This window comes from Trachemys scripta, chromosome 3 (assembly GCF_013100865.1).
Source record: "Trachemys scripta elegans isolate TJP31775 chromosome 3, CAS_Tse_1.0, whole genome shotgun sequence".
Lineage (NCBI taxonomy): Eukaryota > Metazoa > Chordata > Testudines > Emydidae > Trachemys > Trachemys scripta.
The window spans coordinates 137,659,827-137,687,518 of record NC_048300.1 but is presented as its reverse complement, the minus strand read 5'-3'; the positions used below and the strand labels follow the sequence as shown (position 1 = coordinate 137,687,518).

The 27,692-nt window shown below is 42.3% G+C and overlaps 1 protein-coding gene across 1 annotated transcript; it reads left to right on the top strand.

The window, feature by feature from the left end:
• Positions 1-27,683, top strand: SPACA1 (sperm acrosome associated 1). Its single transcript, XM_034767013.1, has 7 exons — positions 1-160; positions 6,267-6,323; positions 10,412-10,513; positions 10,908-11,014; positions 12,421-12,556; positions 26,886-27,006; positions 27,305-27,683. The coding sequence occupies exons 1-7, from the start codon at positions 4-6 to the stop codon at positions 27,639-27,641; spliced, it is 1,017 nt and encodes a 338-aa protein (XP_034622904.1). The 5' UTR covers positions 1-3; the 3' UTR covers positions 27,642-27,683.
• Positions 27,684-27,692: the final 9 nt, after the last annotated feature.

Genomic DNA, 27,692 nt, shown 5'->3' with positions numbered 1-27,692 from the left:
AGGATGGGGCTGCGGGCGGCCGGGGTCGCGGGGCGCCTCGCCCTGCGCCTGGGGCTGCTCCTGAGCCTGCTGGCCCAGCAGCCCGGGAGCGCCAAGAACGACAGCGGCTCTGCCCTGGAGCAAGCGGTGGTGGAGCCGATAGTGCAGCTGTTAGAGCCGGGTGAGGGGAGGGGCCGGACCGACGGGTTCCTGCCGGGTGGGGTGCGGTGGGGTGGCCAGCGGGGTGCCAGGCAGGGTGAGGGGGTCTGTGGAGTGCAAGACAGGGTGAGAGGATGTCAGGGGGTGCTAGAGAGGATGAGGGGGGAGTGTCTGTGGGGTGCCAGGCAGGCTGATGGGTCTGTGGGGTGCCAGGCAGGCAGGGCTGGCTCTGGCTTTTTTGCTGCCCCAGGCAAAAAAGCCTCCCGCTGCCCCCCCGCTGGGGAGCGCGGCAGGGGAGGGCGCCGAGCCCGGCTGCGGCCCCGCTCTCCCCGGCCGGCCAAAGCGCCAGGGGAGGGCGGCGAGCCCGCCGTGACTCAGCTCTCCCCGGTGGCTGCAGCGCCGGGAGGAGGGCAGAGAGCCCAGCCGCGGCCCCGCTCTCCCCTGCCGGAGTGCCGGGGGAGGGCAGCCCCGCTCGTCCCAGCCGGCCGGAGCGCTGGGAGGCGGGCGGCGAGCCCGGCTGCGGCCCCGCTCTCCCCTGCCGGAGTGCTGGGGGAGGGCGGCGAGCCCGGCCGCGACCCCGCTCTCCCCGGGTGAGTGCCGCCCCCCTCCAAGTGCCGCCCCAAGCACATGCTTGGAGGGCTGGTGCTTGGAGCCCGCCCTGCAGGCAGGGTGAGGGGATGTCAAGGGGTATTAGAGAGTATGAGGGGGGAGTGTCTATGGGGTGCCAGGCAGGTGAGGGGAGTGTCAGTAGGGTACCAGGGTAGGTGGGGGGCTGTCAGTGGGGTACCAGGGCGGGTGAGAGGGTGACTGTGGGGTGGCAGGCAGGGTGATGGGGTCACCAGGGTGAGAGGGTGCCATGCAGCGGGGATGGTCCCTGGGTGCTGAGGACAAGCAGGATTTCCCTGCGAACGCTAGGAGTGGGGAAGTGCAGAAAGGCTCCCTGGCCCCCTTTACCTTCACCAGGAGGGAGCCTGGCTCCCCTGGTGCATGGAGAGTAGTTCATATCGTATGCCAACAGTGGGAAGATGTCCTTGTTCATTCATGATTTATCAAGTCACAGAGTTTCTAAGGGGCCCTCCTAAAGGGGGAGCAAGGGAAATTCTAGATTTACTTGTGATTCTTGTAGCTGAACAGTGTGGGCTAAAGGAACGTGTTGGGTACACGTAAACTCCCTCACAGTCTGTTAGTTCATTGAGCAATGAGACACCTAAGTTAACACTAGTGTGTCATTAGGCACAAGGCCAACTACATAATGAATTGTATTCCTTCCTTCAGCCATCTGAAAGTGGACTTTTCCTTTTACAGAATTTCATCTGTCTCCTTGTCCAGATAGGGTTATCTTATTTTTCCCTACCACATCATTTTTCCTACTGTGTTTATCCCATTTCCCTGCTCAGATGTAACCACTCTCAGTATCATTACAGAAATTGCCTATCAGGGATCATGAGGGATCAATGCAGCCAGCTGCTTTGACTACAAAACCTGAGTTCCAGCAGTCCTGGAACTAGGAATGAGAGTGTTAAGGTTACCCCCTGGATGCTCAGGCCTCATGCAGTGTAGTGGAAAATATTGCTAATAAGCCACAATAACAGTAAAACATTTAAAGCATGAATGAGTGACTTTCTCTATTAGTTCACTTCACAGGCATGACTTGGAACAACCTCTATTGACATTCTCAAATAGGATTTTTAAGTATTTATCAAAATGTACTATGTGCATCCTGTGACGTGACTTGTAATGAAAAGAGAAAATAATGGAAACAGTTTCTGCTCTGCATGATTTTTACCAGATTCCAGATGTAGAGAAGAACCTGAGATGTCTTTACTTTGCTGGTACTAATTTCAGCCCTATGACTGGAATGTAAATATATATATTATTTTAGCATAGTCTCATCTAGTTTGTGTGAGATTTACACATATAACTCCTATTAATGCTAGTGGAAGTTATATACATAAATCTCTTTGCATAGGAATGATGCTATACCTATTTATCAGTGTCTGATACAAAATGAAAAAGGCATACATAAATGTATGGAAGAATAGGGTTTTTTTCTGGGGAGATTTCTCAAATTTTAGATTGGTTTAAAAAATCTAGGGAGGAAATTCAAGAAAAAAAAGAGGTGAGATTGCATCATAACAATGATATGTACAGTATTATATTATTACGTCTGCTCCTGTTCCCCTTAAAGATTTTATTGGTTTTTGTTTTTCTTGGCTTTTTTTTTTTTTTCCAAATTCACTGACAGCAGGATTGAGTCCATTGTCAATTATTTCTGATTGGCATGCTAATTTAGAATCAATCAGTTTTCAGTGTCTAAATATGTTTAAAAGTTTAGTTGGAATAGTATTTGAAAATAAAAAAATCCTTTTTTTGATTGAGGGTTATTCATCTCTTATGAACAAATCACCATTGTAAGTTTAAAAACATAAGAATGACCATTTCAAGTCAGACCAAAGGTTCATTTAGACCAGTATCCTGTCTTCAGACAGTGGCCAGTGCCAGATGCTTCAGAGGGAATGAACAGAACATGGCAATTTTGAGTGATCCATCCCCAATTGTCCAGTCCAAGCTTCTGGCAATTGAAGGTTTAGGGATGCCCAGTGCATGGGATTGCATCCCTGACCATCTTGATTAATAGCTATTGATGAACCCATCCTCCATGAACTTATCTAATTCTTTTTTGAACGCAGGCATACTTTTGGCCTTCACAACAGACAATGGCAACAAGTTCCACAGGTTGACTGTGTGTTGTGTGAAGATGTACTTCCTATTTTTGTTTTGAACCTTCTGCTTATTCATTTCATCGAATGACCCCTAGTTCCTGTGTTATGTGTTATGTGTTATGTGTTATGTGAAGGGGTAAATAACACTTCGCTATTCACTTTCTCCACGCCATTCATGATTTTATAGACCTCTATTATACCCCCCCCAATCATCTCTTTTCTGAACTGAACAATCCCAGTTTTTTTAATTTCTCCTCGTATGGAAGCTGTTTCATCCCCCTAATCCTTTTTATTGCCCTTCTGTGTATTTTTTTCTGATTCCAATATATCTTTTTTGAGCTGGGGTGACCAGAACTGCATGCAGTATTCAAGGTGTGGGTGTAACATGGATTTCTGTAGTGGCATTCTGGTATTTTCTGTTTTATTATCTATCCCGTTCCTAATGGTTCCTAACATTCTGTTAGCTTTTATGACTGCTACTGCACATTCAGCAGATGTTTTCAGAAAAATGTCTACTATGACTCCAAGATCTTTCTTGAGTGGTAACAGCTAATTTAGATCCCATCATTTTGTATGTATAATTGGGATTGTTTTCCAATGTGAATTACTTTGCATTTATCAGCATTGAATTTTGTCTGCCATTTTCTTGCACGGTCACCCAGTTTAATGAGATCCCTTTGTAAAGCTTCGGAGTCATCTTTGGACTTGACTATCTTGAGTAATCCATTGCAAATTTTGCCACATTTCTGTTCATTGCCTTGTCCAGATAATTTATGAATATGTTGAATAGTACTGGTCCCAGGACAGATCCTTGGGGGACCCCACTGTTTACCTCTCTCCATTGTGAAAACTGACCATTGATTTCTACCCTTTGTTTCCTATCTTTTAACCAGTTACTGATCCACGAGAGGACCTTCTCTCTTACCCCATGACTGCTTAGCTTGCTTAAGTTTGCGACGAAAGAGTCATAATATGTTTTATAATGATGCTACTGGATTGAGGGAAGCCTCCTGAGAGGATAGCATAGTTGATATCTGCCCCATAGTTAGAGGAAGTTTGCTTGCTTTGGGTAGTAAGGTTGCTCACCTTTTGTTAGTAATCTCTGAATCTGTTGGGTCCCTGGCTGCTCTTAAACCAAGCAGTGACCAAAATCCATTTTTTCATTTGTATTTGGATGGGAGATTGCAACCTCTCCTTTCAGATGTGATCACACCTTGCCACAGTTGCCAGATCTGGTCATCTCTAGATTGGACGACTGTAATACGTAGACTCTGGGGTAGACACCTTGGATAAAAAACCTGCAGCTGGCCCCAGTCAGCTGACTCTAGCTCACACTGTGGGTGAGGGGGGAGGGGCCCAGAGCTTGGGCTCCAGCCTGAGCTTGAGCATCTACAGAGCATTTTTAGCCCCACAGCCTGAGCCCTGCAAGCCTGCGTCAGCTGACCTGGCGAGTGTGCCGCGAGTCTTTTACCCCTTGTGGCGGTTCCTCAGCTAGTGTAAATTGTCATGGCTCCATTGAAATCAATAGAACTATGCCAATGTACACCAGCCGAGGATCTGCCCTCCAGTTTTCCCAGTTCTCTAACATGTTTTATTTCTGTCCCTATGAACGAGAATAAACCATTTTATAATATGGGTTGATCACAGCCACATTTAAACATGTTTACATTAGTATTGTAGATGGGATCTTGGAAATCTCCTCTCCCTTTCTATTATTCTGTGGTGGTTGAGATTAGCCAAAGCTCTTGAGCTAATATCCCACAGATTTAAATGAGGTGGGGGGGGAGGCAAGGCACTGAAGGCATGGTGTCTTAAGTTATGGACCATCTCTCTGTTTTCACATGATTTTGCATGAGGTGATACTGACAGAATCTATTTTTTTTGTAAATTCCTCCCTTTCTGGTTTGAGAGAGTTAATAATAATGAACTAAATTGTGAAATTATTCTTTAAATACTGTTGTACATGTACTAAAAGGGTGTTCTGATTAGCACAGCTTATATATTGAAATAAATCACAAAGTCATAGTGACAGGAATAGCACAAGTGTAGAATTATGAAGTTTCATGAATAATGTTGGAAAAGAGGTTATAAGAGTTTGATATCAATTTATGCCTCCTACTACCACTGTAGTGTTAATCCCTTACTGTAGAGTAAGGAAGGCTATTTTATATTTGTGTATCACTGACTGCTAGTGGAAAGGACCCACTCATTTTTCAACCACAGAAATGTTATGTAAAGTTTTAACAGCTTAAAGGAAGAGAAATATAAACTTGCATTACTGAATTAACATAACATTTTGTGAAGAAGAGATTCCAAAACAAAAAAATGAGGAATAGAAAAAGTAAACTTTGCATTTATGGTATTTATTATCATAACAACATATTTGGAGTAGGATAGACTGATTATGTAGACTTGTAAAACAGCCATAATAAATCGTCTTTGTCCCTTTGCATTTTAGAAGATTAAAAAGACTTATTGCCTGTTTAATTAATTATTTTCAAAGACACTGCATAAAGTTGTTTAATTCCTCTATTGATCAGTTACTTTTTCTTAGCATCCTTATACACATTCAACTTGCATGCTAATATTAATAAAATATATCATCCATATTTGAATCCCAGATGGAGATGTGAACCTTTTGCTACTGCATAATTTGTGAAACCCATTTCCTAGCCTGAGAAGTACCAGAAAAATGGAAGAAGCCAAATCATAGTGGTTAAAACCACAGTAGTTAATTAGAAGACTGTACCTGGTTGATTCATTGCTTGTGCTAGCTGTCTAAAGCTGACCTTAAAGTGTGATGGGGAAAAAAAATCATGTGGGAAGGCTTGCATTTGCCAGAAAGAACTAGGAAATGAGTTGATTGAAATATTGTTTATAGAGAATTTTGCTTAACTCTTTTAAGGGAAGACCTATATTATGCATATTTTTACTTCTCAAGGAATTCAGTAAATCAGTGGTTCTCAAACTGGGGGTCTTGACCCCTCAGGGGATCACAGGTTACTATGTGGGGAGGGGGTTGCAAGCTGTCAGCCTCCACCCTAAAACCCGCTTCACCTCCAGCATTTATAATAGTGCTAAATATAAAAAAAGTGTTTTTAATTTATAAGGGGGGGTCACACTCAAAGGCTTGCTGTGTGAAAGGGATCACCAATACAAAAGTTTGAGAACCACTTCAGTAAACTAATTTAACATAGTAGGTTGACTTATAAGGAAAAAGCATAATATTTTCTCAATAATGAGATTAAGATTTAAATATTAGTTATTTGCACTTGGTTTTCTGAAAAGGACTAGGGAAGACTTCAAGAAGTGAATTTCCTGGTAATTGGGTATTCCTCCCCGCTCCCCCACACACCCTCCAAGAAGGTGTCATATTAGAAATGTAACTTCAGACTTTGTGTTTAGGTTTGAATGCTACAGTATCCAAGGAAGTAGAATTTGGAATGTGCACAGTGACGTGTGGTAAGTAGCAAAGCAGATGAATAAAGCATATTGTAATTTGTTTTTGGGAAAAAAGTGCTAGCTGTAGCAATTTAGCAGGTGTAATTTGCTTGCTCTCCTTCACCTCTCATTGATTTCAATTTCCAATAACTATAATTAACAAAAACAATCAAGCTGATTGTCATTAGAAGTTTAGGTCAGATCTGTTGTTTTATTAATTTCACAGCCTGCAAGCTCCTATTTTAAACCAGTTCCCTACATTTATTGGCACATGAGCTGCCTTCACCAAAGTAACAATTTTCTCTATTTGTGAACATCTGTGAGATGTTCAGAAGATGAAAGATCTTCTGATGCATCTCACAGATGTCTTCCCACATACAGTATTGCCAGCGCTATCAAAAAACTGCTCATCTGCAGTAGTCTATTCTATATTCCACATTTATATAATTTATAAACTATGTCATGGAAAGAAGAGGTATCCTGGAGAAAGATAGGATGAAAATTCAGCACATAGAATCTCAGAATTTTTGCTTCACCCATCTGGTGAAAACTTGACATATTGCAAAGAAGACATCTGTGGTATTAGGGTGGTAATAGGGGCCGGAATGGAGTGGCACCTCATTGCTTAGAAAACACCCATTTAGCAGAAGTTTCAGAAATAGTATTGAAATTGTTTTGAACAGAATCTGTCTCTCATAGTATCATAGTACCTGGAAACAAGAAGGGAGGAGGGGAACCAGCAACTTTCAAATCAATTAGTCTATTCCCAAGCCAATATGGTATTATTTCATACATTACATTCTCTAGTATTTTTTTCCTAACTAGTTCTGAATGTTGCAAATGATGGGGCTTCCACTACTGCTCTTGGGAAACTATTCCACACGCTAATACATCTTGATCTCAAAACGTCTTTTTTTCTGACATTCAGTTTAATTATTCCCTTTCTTAATTTTGTCATTTACTGCTGGTTATACACCTCACTTCCCCTCATTATGAGCCATCCTAAATCTAATTTTCTTCCATGCTTGCACCCTTAAGATATTTAGAGACTGTTATCATGGCCCACCTCTTCAGTGGACCGCTCAGAAGTCCCTCCATTTGAGGGATTTAACTCAGTTTAGTCCCAAAGTTACCTGTGTTCCCAACAAATGTGATGTCCCTTCACTTTTATTGATGTCAATTATTTAAATCTTAAATAAATAATCATCAGTTAGAGGTTGGACGAAGGATTATTTACACTAAAGGCCATTCCCCATCATTTTGAATTTGGATATTATTTTGTGTCCCTCATTTTGGGTCTCGGTCACTCATTAGCTCCAATAGTTGGATGTTGGCAGGTTGAAAGGTATTCCCTCTAGTCCATCCAGCCAAACTATACACATTTAACTTTCTTAATCTTTATTTATAAATTCATCCCTACATCCCTCAGTAATTTTGGTTGCTGTTTGAACTGCCTCCAGTTTCTCAATATCTTTCTGGTAATGTTGTGGCAAGAATTCAATATTCCTGATGTGGTTATACCACAGCTTATAGAGAAATCATAAAGCCTTATTTCTTCATAATAATGATGCTCGTTAATATTTTGGTCAATTCTGCATTAGTCTTTTTTGCTGCCATGTCCCAATAAATTGATGTCTAATTTTTCTGTCTACTATTACCCCTAGGTCTCTTTCATCATTTGTATTTTCCTTCCCATTGATATTTACTTTTTGTATTATTTTTCCCAGCTGTATTATTAACTTGCATTTTTTCAAGTTCCATGTTTCTAATCTTTCTAATTTAACATGACCACGTTTCCATCCGAGTTAATTTGAATAACTCTTTAAAATAAGACTTCATTTGACAGAGTATTGCAGTAGATTAACTTCTGCAGAGTTGGCAGCTGCTAATAGGGAGGGGAAAAGGGAAACAAGTTTTCTGGGAATAGAAGACAAAACTGGTCAAAATGGAGAGGCAGGGGAGTACTGAAATGCCCTACAGGTCTCAGGATGGGGTTCTTTTAGTCAACTCTTTGACTTTGATAGGGTGCCACAGTTTTAATATTCAGGTAGTTAAAACAGGCATGTTCTTTCCTACTAAACATGACCACAGTTAGCTCAGCATCCGGATTTTTTCAAACCAGCCATTTTGATGTTCATAGGTTTTCTGCTCACCCCCCCACACCCTCTCCCCTGTTTTCCCAGACAGCCAGACAACAAAAAGACCTAGTTCTAAAGTAAGAGGAATGTCTTTAATAAAAGTGTCAGTTCATTGTCATTTACACCTCTGTCTCTGCATCCTTGAGATGAGACATTCTCAGCAGTGGAGAATGATCCCTGTTTTGTGACGGCTTCAGTAAGTGTTGTTGTCTCTCTCTGTCACTTGAAGTATTGTTTCATGAGCTATATGTCATCCGTGAAATATTCTAATATCTATCAGTGTGTATCATACACATTTAAAGGAAGCAGATACATCACAACAAATTATTCTTCACATCAGTGGGGTTAATTCAGCATTCAAATCAATTTCCCATTTATCATACTGCAGGAGGGTTTTAACTCCCCTTTTCCCATGCCCCTGCAGTTTAGTAAACAACATGCTGCTAGAATAATGGCAATTTCTTCAGTGTTTACTGGGCCTAAACATACTATTCCCTCCACCCCCACACCCTATGTCATTTCAGTGAACTGTGTACACATTGTTTGGCAAAAATAAATATAGCATTTGTTTTGAATTTGTAATGGTTAAAATGAGGCAGTGTTCCCATTGAAATACTGATGTTTGAGAGTAAATACATTTTATTTAATTGAATTTTATACAGACATTTCCCTTAACCTTCAATATTTATGATTGCCTACTTCCCCTCCTTATCTTCAGTGGGACCCTCCATGACTTAGGTGGAGTTATGAGGGTCAAAATGAGGAGGTCTGAATGGGATCCACTTCAGAGCCTGTCAGTGTTGTTCCTTAGCCAGCCAATACTGGTTACTGTTAAGTGATTCAAGGCTCTCCTTCTTCTAAGAGGATCCTATTCTATAAGGTGCTTAGCACACTCAATCCCTGTTGACATCAGTGGGAATTAAAGGTGCCCAGTACACTGCAGGGTCAGGGTCAGAGTGGGAAGGCTATCTCTACCATGCTCCCAGCACCAGCTGACTTGGGCACTGAAAGGCCATGTTCATGAATACTGCTAGTCAGCTTTGATGTTTGATTCGCTGTTTTGTTTTTTAGCAGTATACAGTATATTTCTGTTTATCCAAAACCCGATTATCCAAACCTTTGCATTATCTGAATCCCTTCCTTGTCCCCCAGCATGAGATACAGGAAATACATGCCCTCTGTAGCATGTATCTTATGCAGGGGATGAGAAAGGGGTTCAGTAATGTGGAGGTTCATATAATAGAGTAGAGACCCCAGCCAGGACTATTAGGAGGTGTAGTAGGACTAGCTCCTGTCTGCAGGGGAGGTGACTCTGCTGGTGAATGACTCCTGCGGCAGCACAGGGAGTCCTTTGCAACCCCACTGTCATGAGAGTGAGTGAGTAGGGCTGTGACTGCAGTGCTGCAGAGAGAGGTCCCTTTGCTGCTGCAGGCCCAGTGAAACCCAATCCCTGCAGGCACAAGGTGTGAGATGGGTGGGTGGGGAACCTGTAGTCCTGGTGGGACAGAGCAGAGACCCCCAGCCAAGACTGCAAAGAGAAGAAGGAGGCCGAGCCCTCAGTCTCAGGGGAGGCCACCCCGCTACTGGTGCCTGGATGGTTCTTGATTATCCAAACAAAATCCGTGTCCCACATGCTGTTTGGATAATCTGGAGAATTTAATTGTATTTTGAATTCTTCTAAAAGGAGTATATTAAGAATGACTTTTTAAGAATGTGACATATTGACTCTGAGGATCTGTATGCTTTACAGGACCTTAGGTGATGAAAGTGGGCAGAAGTAAGTGTTGTCAGCCAAATCTTAAGCACAAATATGGGATAGCCTTGGCAGAAGCTCTGAGAGGATCTGTTTCTCTGGATGTATGGTAGATAAATTAGTTTAGCATCCAGTATAAAGAGGGAGAAGGCAAAAAATGTTGGAAGAAAAAGAAGAAATGGAAACTAAAACATATTTTTTATTTTTTTTTTGCAAAGGTATTGGCATTCGAGAAGTTTTATTAACCAACGGGTGCCCTGGAAGCGAAACAAAATGTATTGTTCGTGTAGAGGAATGCAGAGGACCAGTAGATTGTGGATGTAAGTAGAATACTATGATATAGGAATTTAGAGTGAATGTGTTTATTCAAGGGAAACATCCTTATTCTGTGTAGTAGAAGTGGAATGAAATTATTGCATCCCATTCTCCAATTACCCTGTTAGGCAATCTAGTAACATTTCAAAACTCATTTCTGTACTGATGTGTGTTTGATTTTAAGTCACTGTAAAGTACATTTTTCTGCACTTATTTTCTATTTTGTAGATATGTATGTAGTTCTAAATATTAAGCCAAACTGCAGAAGTTTTAAATGGTTTTAATTGAAAGAACAATTTCAAAATAACATTCCTTGATTAGGTAAATTATGAAATGTATGGTACATACAGAGGTATTTTAGACAGTTTTTGATGTATCTATTAAAATTTTCTTCCACAGGGGGTAGACCAATTTCTGAAAGCCTTGCAACTGTGAAGATACCATGTATTTTTATACCTCCAGAGAATCGATTTACATACCTTTGGAAAATGTTAATTCCAGACCAGGTGAGCAACTGAACCTCACCTTGTGCAGGAGAATGATATATTCAGTACTTTTACCAGCTGCTTCAACAATCTCATACAAACTCCTGGTTTAATTCTTTTCTTTGCTATCATAATACAAATGAGATCTCTACAGTTTTTCTTTGACAGTCAGATGGCACAAGAGCTTGTGTGCCCCACTACTTTGTAGAGCTCCAATTTTCCTTCGTTTAAAGTAAGCAATACGTTCTGTAATGTATTTTAGAAGGTAACCTTTTTTGTTCTTGAGTAAATAAATGCAAAGTAATGCACATTAGAAAACATAATCCCAACTATACATACAAATGATAGGCTCTAAATTAGCTGCTACCACTCAACAAAGAGATCTTGGAGTCATTGTGGATAGTGCTCTGAAAACATCTGCTCAATGTGCAGCAGCAGTCAAAAAAGTGAACAGAATGTGTGGAACCATTAGGAAAAGGATAGATAATAAAACAGAAAATATCATAGTGCAAGTATAGAAATCCATGATACACCCACACCTTGTATACTGCGTGCAGTTCTGGGCACCCATCTCAAACAAGATATATTAGAAGCAGAGAAAGTACAGAGAAGGGCAACAGAAATTATTAAGGGTATGGAACAGGTTCCATATGAGGAGAGATTAAAAAGACTGGGACTTCTCAGTTTGGAAAAGAAATGACTAAGAGGGGATATCATAGAGGTCAATAAAATCTCGACTGTTGTGGAGAAAGTGGATAAGGAATTGTTATTTATGCCTTCACATAACATGAGAACCAGGAGTCACCCAATGAAATTAATAGGCAGTAGGTTTAAAACAAACACATAGTGCACAGTCAACCTGTGGAACTTGTTGCCAGGGGGTGTTGTAAAGATCAGAACTGTAATGGGGGTCAAAAAAGAATTAGATAAGTTCATGAAGGATAGATGCTTCAATAGCTAATACCCATGATGGTCAGGGATGCAACCCCATGCTCTGGGTGTCCCTAGCCTCTAATTGCCAGAAGCTGGGAGTGGAGGACGGGATGGATCACTCAATAATTTTCCTGTTCTGTTCATTGGCATTGGCCACTGTCAGAAGACAGGTTACCGGTCTAGATGGACTATTGGCCTGACCCAGTATGGCCATTCTTATGTTCTTAGAACTTGGGTTGTCAACCTGGAGGATGTGAACAAGTGTCAGTGGGACATAACCACACTGCCCTACTCCTTTGGTGAATAGGAGAGGTGTCCTGCCTAGATGTGATGGGGTTTTGGATAGTGAGGGAGGGACCCTGGTATGGAACTGATTGAGAAGTGCTCGAGTAGAATAACCAGTTTTCTATGTGACTTTGATATAGAGCATTTCCCCTTTATAAAGCTATTTGAAAAAAAAATTCATTTTGTCTTTTTTTTTTTAATATGGATAGCAATCACTGATTCTTCCTAATGATTCGGCTATTCTGGAGGTACACAGGGATACTCATCCAGTAGCTTTCCAGTGTGACACAAAAGAAAATAATGAGATAGTTGCCTCTGTAAAATATACAGTATATACAACAGCTGGTAAGTCCATAGTAGCTTTTAAACCTTTTACAAGATATTTGCTTGTGTTTAATGAGTAGCTATAAGCCTTCATGGGACTGTACCTCACCTTAGTATCAGAACCGGTGCTTACATACTATAATGATGAGTGCCATAGAAATGCTTATCAATAAAAGATGAATATAAAAGAAAACACGGCTATGGAAACTATGAGGTTTTGATGGTAGCAATAAGTAATTTCTTAAATTTATAGGTTAAAATAAATTATTTCTCTTTGTCCTGTTAATTTGTTACTAGGGCTTGGTCAATCTGCACAGATCACAGGTGTCTTCTCTCACTGCTAGCAAAAAAGCAGGAAAGGCAACTAGTTAAATGGAAGCAGCTGTACTCCAGTTGGTGGCACCTTGTTCTCTGCTTCTCAGCTCCCCTGTTAAATTCCCCAGTGCAGTGCAGAAGTAGGAAGGCAACCTTTTGAATTTTAACACATTTAGCTGCCATCTTGAATTTTATTATGCATGCTGGATTTAGAAAAGCTTAAAATTAAAAAAAAGATTTCATAAAATGGTTAATCTGCAACAGCTTTCTTCCCTCTTCTACTGCAGGTAATTTTTGCTTGCATTGTCAGGAGAGAAAACAGTGGTCCCGTTTGCCTTTCAGATTCTGAGAGGCCTGCTGGAGACTCCAGCCTTCCCAATCAGTAGAAAAGAGAAGGGACCTTATGTGGACAGAGTCCCTGCCTGAAAAAAATATGGATTCAGATGGACCTAGAGCCATGGAGGACTATTTTATTGAGGAGAATGAAAAGAGTCTGGTTTAAAAGTGTGCTGCCACCAAGATTGAATTATCCAAATAAACACTGTAGAGGAGAAGGCATGGAACTGGAAACCTCTCAAAGTCCCTTAATTTTCTACTCCCCCATGGTTTAATGTCCATCTGAAGCAACATTTAATTCAGGAAGGAATTCTGCTCACATAGGTAGGTCTCTTCTGTTTTCTTCTGCAGAGTGTCCAGGAATTTGTTTTTGCATTCTTAAATCCATCTGGCTCCTGCAAAACTTCCAGAGCTCTGGCTTTATCAGGTTATATTCTCTCTATCAGTATTCAAACTCTGAAATCTGTTTGTAGGAATGAGTGGTTTCCTTTGACCCTGATCAACACAGCACTTAATCATGTGTTTAGGTTTAAGCACTCAAGTAGTCCCATTGACTTGGAGTCATGCTTGAACTTAAACACGTGATTAAGTTGTTTACTGAATGAGGGCTAGGCTGAGGTCCATCCAGCAGAATGTCTCACAAGGATTACGAGTATCTATTCAGAAATTATTGGTTTGGCTATGCAATTATAAGATTCTCAGCAAAGCTTGTCTCCAAGATCTACTACCTCTGTTCCTTGGAGAAAAAGAATCCAGTTCCATTCTTTGGAAGACAATGAAAAAAGCCTGTGTTATGCTCAGTGCCAAACTGGTTTCCTTTAGATCTGCTCTAAAGCTATACAGACTGCCAGCGGATTTTCAGATGAGTGGCTTACTTCCCCTAATGTGCATGCAGACCTAAAAAATTGAAGGTGGAAGAGATCATCAGTAAAATAATTGATTGTGAGTTATACAGTTCTACGGAGACCTTTTTCTTGTGTGTCCAGATCTGCTGATGGTTGGCTTTCTGAGATCCAGCAAGATCAGGATTTCTTCATGTACGTGTCCAGGGGGATCAGAACTTTTGAAAGGTCCCTTTTGCTGTTAAAAGCTGTAGAGATATGCCACAGGATTCCCTGTGTTTAAATGCAGACATTCTTAGCTCTTCTCTGATAGTTTACAGAGCTCTGTTGCTCAAACTCTGGAGGGGGGGAATGTTACTTCACATCTTAGAATGCTAATACTCTCCGACTCCAAAGTTGAAAACATATTTTGCAGAGAGTTTAGGCATTACTTTACCAGACCCCTTAAACAAGAAGGTATCTCTGCCTATTCCAGAAAATCTAAACCTTTCTCCTCAGAGTGGATCCTTTCCTTTGCCATCTGTTAATCTCCAGTGAGGTAGAGCCTTAAAAGCAAATTTTTTGGAGGGGATGGGGAATGAGGAGGTACAAGGCACAGAATTGGTCATTTTTCAAGGTCAATTACAAGGCCAAACCCTTCTTTTCAGCATCCATATTTAACTATAAGGGTTTCAGACCAGAATGGAATTGGCACTAGGGGAAGGGTCTCAGGCTGATTTTGTCCCAGTGGATCAGTTTTACTTAGGATCACAGTGGGCCTTGTTCCGTATCTCCTAGAGTTACTTCCTATGATTTCTCACCTTCCCTTCGAGGCATTTGAATCCACAGAATTTAAGTTTCTATGTAGTCTTCCTTGCTGTGGTAATGGCCACTAGAAGGGTGATTTCAACACCTTCTAGATTGTTACCTTATATGCTGTTCCACAGATATAGGGTTCTTTGCACCTTCCCTAGTTTTCTTCCCACAATGCTTTTGCCTTTTCATATCAATCAAGATATTTTCTTGCCCAGTTTTTGTCAGCAATGTAAGACTAGGAAAGGGAACATTTGGCATACCCTATATCTACAGAGCACTCTTAAGGCTTGCGTTGAAAACAGAACCCTTTAGAAAGCTGACTTTCTTTGGGCCTGAGCCAATTCCCATTAAAATCAATGGGTGTCCTGGGTTCCCATAAACTTTAGAGCGCACTGGATTGGGCCCTTTGTTCTTTTTAAGGGCCCCAAGCAGGGATTGCCATTGCAAAGTAGATCAGGAATCATACAGAATACCAGAAGTGCCTTGTGTGGCTAGGATCAGAGCACATTCTACCCAAGTAGTCACCTTTTTTTAGGTAGAAAGAGGTGAAGCCTAAGTAGATGATCTGTGTCATGTGGCTTTCTGGTGATCTGTGCACACTTATCAGAAGCACTGCCAACTGAAGGGTCTGGTTTTGACCGACACAACTTTGTTCAGTGGGTACTCAGAGTGGCTTTTCCCCGAGAGGATCCAGATGTGTTCTTGGAGAGAAGTGAATAGGATCATAATGGGTGTTTTCCAATTCCTTCCACTTCCTCTAGAGAAATGGAGAATGAGCTGCAAGGCTGGGGAAGGGGAGTGGAAATGCTTCAGCTTGGTTGGTTGGGTTTCCTTCTTGTTACTGCCAGGGAAAGGAAAACCTTGTGCTGATCACCAGGTATAAAAAACAAAACGAACAGGTAAGAGGAAAACTTGTTTGTTCTGGCCTCACTCCCTCACTTCACTCTCTTTTCCCTCTTTTTGACTTGTATGCTTGTGTAATTCGAACATTACAGCCAAATTCTCAGCTAGTGCAAATAGGCATAGCTCTATTGGAAGACATAGAGAGAACACTGATTTACACCAGCTGAGAATTTGGCCCCATTCAGGTATAAGAATTTTCTTGTTTAAAACCTGCAGCATGATCTTTTCCACTTCAAATTTTAGGATATGTCTTAGGAAGGTGGAAGAAGTACTGTACACATTTTGCAAAAGTGCAGGAAGAGACCTGTAGGAGCTGTTCACACACCTATTCCAAGTGGCTATGTGGAAGAACCTGGTGTAATGTAAAGCTGCCTATAGAGAGCTTTCATTTGCAATTACTCAGATTGCCATACTTCTCACTGACCTTCTATTGAACAATAATAATGCTTTTTCACAATGAGCTGTCATCACAAATGTGCTTTTCTCCTTTATTTTCAAGACAGTTCCAGACGGATTGGTGCTATTCTTCTTTTGTAGCATCCTGGGGAAAGAAAACCATTACTTGTTTTTCCTTCAGTAAACATTATTATGTCCATTGCAAGAAAAAACCCACCCATTAGTAGATGAATTTTCCATATGTCCCTCTTACCAAATCACTACCATGAGATACAGTAAAGCATTTTGTTCATACTCCTTCCTGTTATGTTGTTAAGTTGCTTTTGAAGACTCCAGTGCCATAAGGCAGTTTATTCATGTTTTCTAATTATAGTTCTGTAGGGAGGGAGGATTTTGCGGGGGAAGGGGTGAAGATAGAGAATGATTCTCCTCATGGTGCCATGTGAAGGGAGCCAGTCTGCCAAGATCCAGACTGTGCCCCTTGTTCCATCACCCTAGTGAGTGTGTTTATTGGCACCAGCAGTGGAGGAGGTGGAGGCAGCAGCTTGTCAGGCATCAGAAATGGCACATCACCCACGTGGACAGTAGGTTGTGCTGAGGCACTTCTGTAGACCATTTCTCATGAGTTCAGTTCACTTCCTATTCAGGCAGAGGCTGCCTCTTTCTAACAGACTACTCTACAAAGGACATATTACGTATTATGAGGTTTTTTTGCATTATATAGTAATGAAATAGGGAATCCCAGTGACCATATTTGGAATTCCTGGTCTTTGTGTGTGTGAGAGAGAGAGAGAAAGAGAGTCTGTTCCCACATCTGGACATGCACATGCATTTTTAATATGTGAAGAGTCTTGCAGATGATCCACAAGGGGAACAAAGATATGTGCACCAGTAGTACATATGTACAAAAAGTCTGACTAGGGAGTAAAAAGTGCATTCCTATCTAATGTAACTTTCTCAAAACAAACAATATATACTTAGAAAGCTGGGTCTGAAATTAAGTGAAAATAGTGCATATATGCTGCTGAAGTGTGTAAACAAATGGTCAAGCATTCTGTTTATAGAGAGAATACTGTTTTATCATCTTCATCTACAACATCATGCTCTAGGAACAGCTCCAACTCACTGAAAAAAATTTGGGGGAAAAAGTGCCGTGGCAGTTCTTAGAATGATGTTCCTATGGGTGCTCCACTTGTAGGTGTGGCAGCCCCTCCTGCGCCTGGGATCAGAGATCTTCATCAGCAGTGCCTGTTGGACTTCACATGCCCACCCCACGCTGTGAGAGGGACGTATATATAGCGCTGTGCAGTCTGACCGCCCTGTTCCATCTCTATCGCCTTTGGTCTGGGACGGAATCCGCAGCAGAGCCTATTTCTCCTATTTTCCTCACTAGATAGTGCCTCACCTGTTAGTGTAATATAGTTAGTATTTTCTTGGTCTCCTTTCTTTCTTCTATCTAAAAAAAATATATTTTTTGTTTTAAGTTTACCTTCACAGTTATTTCATAGCTTAGGTTTCCATTTCCCCTCTTCCCACCCTTTCCAACTGGGAAGCCTTTTTCCTTCACCTTTGTGGCCAAATCCCCGGGGTTTAAGAGGTGCTTTTCTTGTGAGGCTACCATCTCAGTAATGGATGGACATCTGCAGTACATTCGCTATCTGGAAGAGGGACACATCGCACAAAAGTGTTCCCGCTGCCTTGGCCTGAAACCCGGAGCCAGAAAAGACCGGGACATTAGATTAAAACTTGTCCTCATGGAGAAATTGCTGCAACTGGCATCAGACCCGGGCCCAGACTTTTCCCCGGAGAGTCCCTCACTCTCTGCCAGGTTGTTTGCCGATACTCACTCCCATGTCCCTTGAAAAGAAAGTCTTTTGTTTTTCACTCAGATGAAAAGAAATGGGCTCCCTCCTCACACCTTGAGGCACATCCTCCCCGGCAAGGTTTGTTGCCTCAACATCGTTTGGCAGGGGACACAATTCCAGGGCCCATCCGAGTACCTTTGGTACTGATGCAAAGAAATGGTCTAAAGACCCTAACCTAGCAGACCTACAGCCCTTGGCACTGTTTCCCAGCTCTGGGGAATGAGACAGGCCGACTTCAGGAGCTATAGCACCAACAAAAATGATGGCACTGGCATCCTTTCGGACACCGACAAGAGAGTCAATACCGAGCAAGCCCTACTGAAATCATCTGCACTGGCCAAAGCACCAGCCAAGTTACCAGCATTGGCCAAATCATTGGCACCATCTATGGACACTTCAGGGGATACACTCTTTCTTCAGCATTGAGTCACTCCGGCACTAATGATGCTTTTTCCCCCTCCACAAGACTTTATATACCCTAAAGACCTGCTGGTATCTGACACTCCTGAGTCTCCACTCCTTTGACCTCCCCCCACTTCCACCCTCCTTTCCGGACTCACAACACTTCTATCTTTCTCTGCCAAGGATGGCACCTCCCTTCCGCCGTGATGAGGAGGAGGAAGAGAAGGGCTCAATTGCTCCCTCGTCTACCAGGCAAATCACACCTGCTCATCCTCACTACCCACAATTCACATCTGGTCCACAATCTTGGCATGGACCACCATGGATGCAGCCACATGTTCCACTCCCTCCATACTGGCCATATTGGGACTCTTGGGCCATGTGCAAGGCACAGTTTGGGAACCTCCTAAAAAGCAAAGCCTGAGACCTATAGCTCTCCCTTCACCATCGGTCTCTTGCCCTCTGGAGGTTGAAACCATGCTGGTACCAACTGAAGCGGAAGAACAGGAGGAGGAGGCCACATCAACACTACATTTTTCCTTGTCCTCTCCTGATGAGGTTATTATGCCTCAACCTTCTACATCTGCCAACGACTTCAGGAATTTTTTCAGGACTTATTCCACAGGATTGCAGACTCCCTACAGATCCCTTTGGAGGAAGTCAAGGATCAGCAGCATAAGCTGCTTGATATGCTTCACACATCCTCTTTCTCCAAGATTGCACTACCGATCAATGAGGTTCTTCTCCACCCTGTGAAGGTGCTCTGGCAGACCCTGGCGTCCATCCCTCCGACCTGCAAACACACCAACAAAAAATATTATGTTCTGGTGAAGGATGTGGAATTTCTAGTCTCGCACCCCACCCCAAATTCTTTGGTGGTCAGTGCTGTGCAAGAGAAAGGCCATCAATACCAATCCCATTCTAGTCATCCAGACAGGGACTGGATACACTTAAACTTATTTGGACTCAAAGCATATTTGTCAGCCATGCTCCAATTTTGATTCTCTATTTATGAAGCTCTCATGGCTAAATACAATTACCTAAACTACGCTAAGGAAGAGCAATTCCAGTCCTTAATATCGGAAGGACACCTTTCTACCCCGTACAACTCTACAAGCCTTGTTAGACTCTGCAGACACTGCTGCCTGATCCATTGCGACTGCTATGGTAATGAGGCATGCATCATGGCTTCACCTCTCAAGTTTTCCTAAGGAGGTACAAACCACAGTAGAGGACTTACCTTTTGAGGGCCAGAAACTATTCTCGGAATGCATGGAGAATTCTCTGCCCTCCCTTAAAGACTCCCGAGCTACACTCCGACCTCTCGGCATTTATACACCACCACCAAAGAGACGCTCGGGGAAGTATCATCTCCCCCCGCAATCCCGACCACGCAGTACATCCCTCAACAGCACTATGACACCTAGCACTGAAGACAAAGGCCTCCTAATAAACATAGCCCCTTGAGGAGTGGGCTATCTGTTACAAACCCCCACCGAAGCAACAATTGTGAAGGTGTGGTCGAGGCCCCAAGAAGCCTGCCCCTCTTCCGGTCATTCCCACCATCTTCAATATTCCACCAGTTTGGCAATCAACTAACTCAGTTTTTCTCATCTTGGAAATTAATCACATCAGACAAGATGGTTCTAGAGATAATCAAGAAAGGATACTCCATCCCTGTTCTATCCATCCTGCCCCGCCACCCCATACGCTATCCCTCTTCAGGGACCCCTCTCACGATTCCATTCTTTGGGGGGAAATAAATCATCTGCAACTGGGACCCATAGAACTGGTCCCTTCCCAGCACATGGGACAGGGTTTCTACTCACACTATTTTCTGATCCAGAAGAAATCTGGCAGCTGGTGACCCATCCTAGACCTTCACAATCTAAACAAGTTAGTCAAACTGCAATGCTTCAAGACGGTTCCCCTCTCCACTATTATCCTAGCACTGGAACAGAGGGACTAGTTCTTGGCCCTCGACCTCCAAGACGTATACTTTCATATTAATATTTCATATTCACGGCATCTTGGGTGTTCTCCAAGGTCCTTGCAGTAGTCGTTACTTACCTGAGGAAACAAGGAAACATCTTTCCATACTTGGATGACTATCTCCTCAAGGCCCCATCCGAGACCGACATTCTCTGAGCTGTCCATGTAACAATTGGTCTGTTCATGAAGTTAGACCTCCTTGTGAACTTAGAAAAGTCCACTTTAATGCTGGTGCAATAACTGGAATTCATTGGCTCACAGTTGGGGAAGCCACATAAGCTAGAGCCTTCCTACCACCTCACAGATTCTTGGCTATTGTAGATCTGGTATCCAACGTATGGGTCTGCCCCCAGATCTCTGCCAGAACCTGCCTGCAACTTCTAGGCTACATAGCAGTGGCCAATTTCAGGGTCAGGCACACAAGACTCCATGTGTGATCTCTTCAGGCATGGCTCTGTACAGTATATCTCCCCCACAAACACAACCTCTACAAATTCTTATCCATGTCACACCTGCTCACCAAACGCCTCTGAAGAGTCTCTATAACTTTTATCCCCACATAGGAGACCCAACCCCTGCCTGGGATCTTGTCCTTGTCCTACCTTCTCTGACTAGACCCCTATATGAACCAATGGCAACCTATTCTTATGTGCGTCTATCAATGAAAATGACCTTCCTTGTCACCATCACTTCCACCTGACGAGTTGGTGAAATTATGGCCCTTATGGCATGTCCACCTGCGGCACAGCGATGACTCACTGCTGCGGAGCTCCCTGCTGGTTGTCCAGGGAATTAGCTCTCCAGCCTCTGGAGCACCCTCTGCAGGCTGGTGTCTCGCCTGCCACTGGCCCCATGTCCTTCCCAGACCCCGGTGCCGTTTGCCCAGGGGTTCTGCCCACCAAGGTACCCCCTCACTCTGGGTCTTCCCTTCCAGGGGAACTCCCAACCTCCTATCCCCACCTTGCCTCAGTGGCTATTGCCAGTCATCATCTAGCCCCCGCTCCCTGGGGCAGAGTGCAGTCTATAAACCACTCATCATCGGCAAGGGGGGTTGGACCAGATGCCTCTGCCTATCTCTGGGCTGCCCCTCTGCAGCCCCGGTACCTCTTGTAGGCCTTTAACAAGGCCTGCAGCCTGGGGTTTTACTAGGCTGGAGCTCCCAGCTTCCAGCTCCTTCTGCCCTTCCGCAGCACTGCTCCACCTCAGGTACCCTTCTCAGCTCCCAGGCAGCCAAGTCCTTCTCTCTCAAAAGGCTAGAGAGAGAGTGTGTCTTCAGCCTCTGGCCCTCAGCCCTCTTATAGGGCCAGCCATTGCCTGATTGGGGTTTGGCCTCAGCTGTTGGTGCTTCTCCAATCAGCCCAGCTTTTTCCAGCCACAGCCCACTCCAGGGCTGCTTTAACCCCTTCAGGGCTGGAGCGGGATGACCACCCCGCTACACCACCATACACACTATTCTACAAGGACAAAGTTACACTACTCCCACACCCGAGATTTCTACCTAAGGTTCCAACATCTATCCATCTCAACCAACCTATACACCTTCCTTGCTTCTTCCCGAAGCCTCACAGTAATCAACAGGAGGCAGCTCTACACAGACTGGACGTGAGACGAGCATTAGTGTTTTACTTGGACAGGACTAAACCTTTCCGAAAATCACCATGATTATTCCTCTCCACCACCAAAAGAGCTAGAGGCACAGCTATATCTAAGCAACGCCTTTCAAAATGGATTTTGCAGTGTATACCTTTATCTTATGAACTCCACAATAGACAACATCCTACCACAATCAGAGCACATTCCACACATTCATTATCCACCTTGATAGCCTTTCTCAATAATATCCCCATTGCTGAAATTTGCAAAGCAACCACATGGGCATCAAACACACGTTTGCCCATCACTATGCTATTAGGCATGATGCCACAGCAGACATTTTCCTAGGATATGCAGTCCTATCATCGACAGTAAATGTTGCTCTGAAGCCCCAGCCTTCCAATTAGGGGCCCTGCTTTCTAGTCACTTATAAGTGGAGCACCCACAGGGACATCACTCCAAGAAGAAGATAAGGTTACTTAACCTGTTCTTCGAGGTTCTTCGAGATGTGTGTCCCTGGGGGTGTTCATTACTTGCCCTCCCCTCTCTGCTTTGGAGCCAAAAAAATATACGCTCTGTGGCAGAGAAGGAAGTGGGGGTGATCAGATCGCACAGCACTATAAATATGTCCTGTTCATAGCGTGAGGGGGTGTGTATGTGCATGTGCGGTCCGATGGGCACTGCTGATGAAGATCTCCGAACCCAGGAGCAGGGGCTGCTGCCACACCTACAAGTGGAGCACTCATAGGGACACACATCTTGAAGAACCTCAGTTACTACACAGGGTGAGTAACATTCTCATTTGATGGGTTTTCTTTGGTTAGAAGTTGGGGTGGAAGAGCAAGTGCTCCAGGGTTGATGTGTGTAATTTATGTAATTATTAATCTATTCTTTACAAAGAAGTGACTGAATAAATTACATCATTTAAAAGTGTATGGATAAAACTTTATATCACTGATATTTTCTGGAGAGAAAAACTAGCAGTGACAACATATTTTTGGGTGTAGCCTATTTAATTTTTAATAGATTAAGAGGCAGATTGTGCTGTTAATGCACAGATGCACATGGTGGGCAGTCCAGAGAAGCATCGTACTACTAGGAGCCCAGAGAGGCATTGTTCAGGTACTCCCAGAGCTCCTCAGTGCACACTGGGAGTACACCCTCATGTCACACCTCAACAGGGTGCAGAGTGCACTACCTTTTGTGGCTGTCTAGCTCTGATAGTTGGTATGAAGGGAGGATGGGCCATATCCCTTCCTCGTCCCCTTTCCTTTTGGAGTGGTTTGCACCTCATGGAACAATAGAAGGATCGTTCCTGTCCTTCCCTCCCCATATCTGTGCAGAGGCAAGCCATGGTCTGTCCCCTAGATACCAGATTCCTCTCAGCTATATGGGTGTGACTCTTTTTCAACGGAATGATGGTTGCACTGGTCTAACTAAGGGTCTAATCCAAATCCCTTTGAGGTGAATGGAAAGACTCCCATGGACTTCAATGAACTTTGGGTCAGAGAAGTGTTTGGCCCTGAGTATTCAGTTACTCATAATATGTTGCTCTTTCATACTGCATATAAAATTAAAGTGTTGGTTAATTTGTACAGAATCTGATTTTTACAGAAATTCCTAAAATATCTTCCAAAAACGTTTGTATTGGTTTGGGGCTACACTGACTTGTGCACAACTCACTTTCTTATTTAATACAAACAAACAAAACAAGAAGTTTCACTTAAATTTACCACACATTCCTCTTTCAGTCCAGAAAAGCATGATCAAAGAATCAACAGCTACATTGAAAACGTGGCTGTGTAAAGGTTGGAAACTTATGAAATATAAATTGACAGGAGTGGAGCTATTTGACACTAAGCTTCTAAGATGTTTTACTAGAGTATTGCCATTAGAGCATTTTAAAGAATATTCTCCTATCTCTATTTTTAATAAACAAATTAATTTTTTTCAGAATGACTGGAATAGATATTACACTGGCTGAATCAGTGGATCAAAGACATACTGAGCCATGTCCTGCACTGCTCATTTTGGCAAAACTCTCACTGATTGTAATTGAAGTTTTGTCTGAGTGATGAGTATAGAATCAAGCCAGTTGTATTGCTTTAAAATACTTTTAAAGTGCTTTTTGTGATGCCTGAATCACTATTTCCTCAGAGTAAAATGCTTGATTGGACATTCACATTTCTCTCTGCTCTGCTTTTATTTTAATCATATGTGATAGCCTTAAAGGCATCTCTGCTTGTGTTATAAGGTTGTCTCATAGACTACTCTAGTTCTGGATTATATGGATCTGCCATACGAAGCAAAGGTGAATGGATCAATACTGGATGAACTATGAGATACTTCCTACTTCTCATTAGCAGATTCCCCTGTTGCAGCCTGCAAATAGAGAGATCCTTAGAGCATCATAATCACGTATTACTAAGCAGTGAAATAAAAAATCTAAATTAATTAAATAGCAAAATTGAAGTTATTTTTAATTAATATTCCCCCCTATATCATTCTAAAATGTCACAGTCCAGCATTTAAAATGAAACTGCCTAAAAGCAGTTAGTTAGTTTAACCTTATCTGACAATTCCTATATGCAGAACAGTTATTTTTGGAATTGTCAACCAGTCTAGTGATCATCCCTGTCAACCCTGTATCATGCAGAAAGCCCATGGGGATTATAAGAATGATCTATGATTTAGGAATAATGAAATCATTACTGCTGTGATGCAAGAAAATGGACTGGAGGGCCCATTAATACTCAAGTGATGCTATCGAATTCCTGCAATCACCGTGGGAATTTTGCATAGCAGTAAATGTCAGGATCACACCCTGTGCTTTTAACATATATGTTGCCAGATAGAAATCAATCTGAAATTAAAATTTGCTTCTATATGTACAATGTTCCCTCTAATTTTTTCCACCCCTGGGCGGAATGAATTTTTTTATGTGCACCGATATCAAGGTAATGTGTGGATGTGCGCCACCAGTAGAAACAAAAAATCTTGATATAATATATATTTTAAAAAAGTTACCATAGGGATAATTACTCCAGCCACGACAGGTTAGGCATTTTAGAACTCACTACTCTAAGAATTAAATTTAAGCATAAGAGAGAAATAAAAATTATGAAATGCATAGACTAATCAAAAAAATAAAATAGCACTCTGAAAGAATAAAATTACAGAGAATATATGTGCATTGCGGGAAGTATCAAGAAGTAACAACAACAACAACAGTAATACAAGTATGTGTGGGGAGGTGAGTGTGAAAGACTGTGTGTATGTGTGTGTGTGCGAGACACACATTGTGTGTGTGTGTGAGAGAGAGAGTCACACACACACATCTCTCCCCTCCGCAGCCCTGGCCGGGGGAGAGGCGCATCTCTTGTCCCCACCACAGCCCCGGCCGGAGCTGGGGCCAGGGAAGAGAGGCGCCTTTTCCGTCCCCGCCGCAACCCCGGCCGGGGGAGAGAGGCATTTCTCCCCCCCTCGCTCTGCACACCCTAAGCTCCCCGAACCCACCATCACCTCACCCCACTGCCCTCACCCTCCACATTCTCCCCGCTCACTTGTGTGTGCACCTGTGTCGCTTCTACGTGCCCCTTGATGGCCTCGTGTGCGGTCGCGCAGGTGCACACCTGAGAGGAAACACAGTGTATGTAGATTGTTGAATCTGGAGTGATCAGAGGCAGGTGTATTACATTTCAGGAACTTGGATTGTTATTGGACACTTATCAACATTTCTGAATAGAGCTGATCGTGTTTGTCCACCAAACATTTTTCTTCACACTGTGACAATTGAATCTCATAAATTAGATGGAAAAGACTTACTAGGTTATCTTGCATGTCTTCTACCAATGTTGGATTGTTTCTTATAGTTTATTCTCAAGTGTTTTGTCTGGTATCTTATAAAATGTCTCAGGTAATGGGGTTGCCAATACTTCCCTTAGAAGATTGTTCTGGAGTTTTACAATGCATTATTAAGAAATATTTTCTGATATCCTAAGTTTTGCCTTGCTCAATTTCATCCTATTACATCTAGTTATACCTCTTTGGTCAACCCAAAACAATTCCTCTGCATGCTTCATGCTTCAAATACAATACAGTTAACATCTTCTGTTTTATTATTGTTTAATTATTACTATTATTTATTTGTATGCTCCTAGGACCCCCAGCCATGGATCAGGGCTCATTGTACTAGGCATTGCACAAACACAGAACAAAGAGACAATCTATGCCCTGAAGAATTTACAATCTCAGCAAATGATTTAATTTATTTATTTTTTAATTTGTTAAATTTATACAATACACCTACCTTTACCTTAATCTATTCAAAAGTTATAAAAAAATTTCTAAAAAGCAAAATATGACTATTTTACTAATTCTTTTCATAACACCAGATTTTTTCCTAATCTCAGGCTTTTAATAACTTTAATAATTTGTGCTGCTCCTAATTCCCTCCAGTTTGTTACCATCTTTTTGATATTGATGTGTGCGAAACTATGTGTAATCTTACTAGGGCTGTATAGAGAAGGACTACCATGTATCTAATCTGCTTGTGATGGGATGCCTCTTTGGATACAGCTCATAATTGATTTGGGTTCTGATTTCTTTCCACTGTATTGCATTGCAAGCTCTAATGTAATTTGCTGTCCCTTACCACTCCTAGGCTTTTTAAAGGCATTATGTGTCTGGTTTTCCATTGCCTTTCATCTTCTATACTTACACCTGTGCAAAGTGGGTGTAAAATACTGCTATTCTGATTTGGACTCATTTTTTCACAGGTCTAACTGGTTACCCACGGTTTAAGGCAATGGAGAATCAGGCCCTATTTCGTTTCAGTTATTTTCCTTCCATTTAACATCCTGTTCAACAAGATGTTGGAGCACTAATAATCAAGGTATTTCTTCTCTTTAGAATTGGAAACAAGAAGATTAAGGAGACCAGACACAGATACAGTTCTGGTGTTTGTCCTGATAACTGGAGTTATTGTTTGTGTTGGTGTGATCTTTGCATTAATCTTCATAATTCTTCACTGGTAGGTGGACAGCATACAAATGTGATTTTTGTGTTCTTTGAGCAGAGTATCGTACTACTAACTGCAAACCTGACACTCAGATGAGATAATTTAATTTTTCAACACTGGGATATTTATGTTGCTATTGGTCAGTATATCTGACAGCTTCTCTTTCTACTAGAGTAGCTTCAAAAGAAGTAGTCTGCAAAGCAGTACCATAGATTACTGATAGGAAGGGACATGATATAGTATGTTCTGTGTAAGGGAATGTAAATCTACTTAAATTTACATTTTAGTTCAATTATTATTTTCATATCAGGGCAGCTGTAAAAGCATTCTGGGTGTCAAAAGTTGGTAAGAGCTCCAAAGAAGAACAGTCAAGCTCTCAAGGTTCAGTGAGAACCATAGAAGAAGCACCAGGATCAGGATCTGTATTTGCATCAGGATCAAGATTAGCATCAGGATCAAGATTAGCATCAGGATCCGCATTAGCATCAGGATCAAGATTAGCGCCAGGATCAAGATTAGCATCAGGATCTGGATTAGCCTCAGCAACAGTGTCAGGACCAACACCAACACCAACAGCATCACATTTAGATACTACTGGACAAGAACAGAGGTCTTTCCATGAATGGAACAATGAAGAAGAGAATTAGAAAGAAAAATAAGGATAGACTATATTAAAAGATTATCTAAAAAGAGATTAT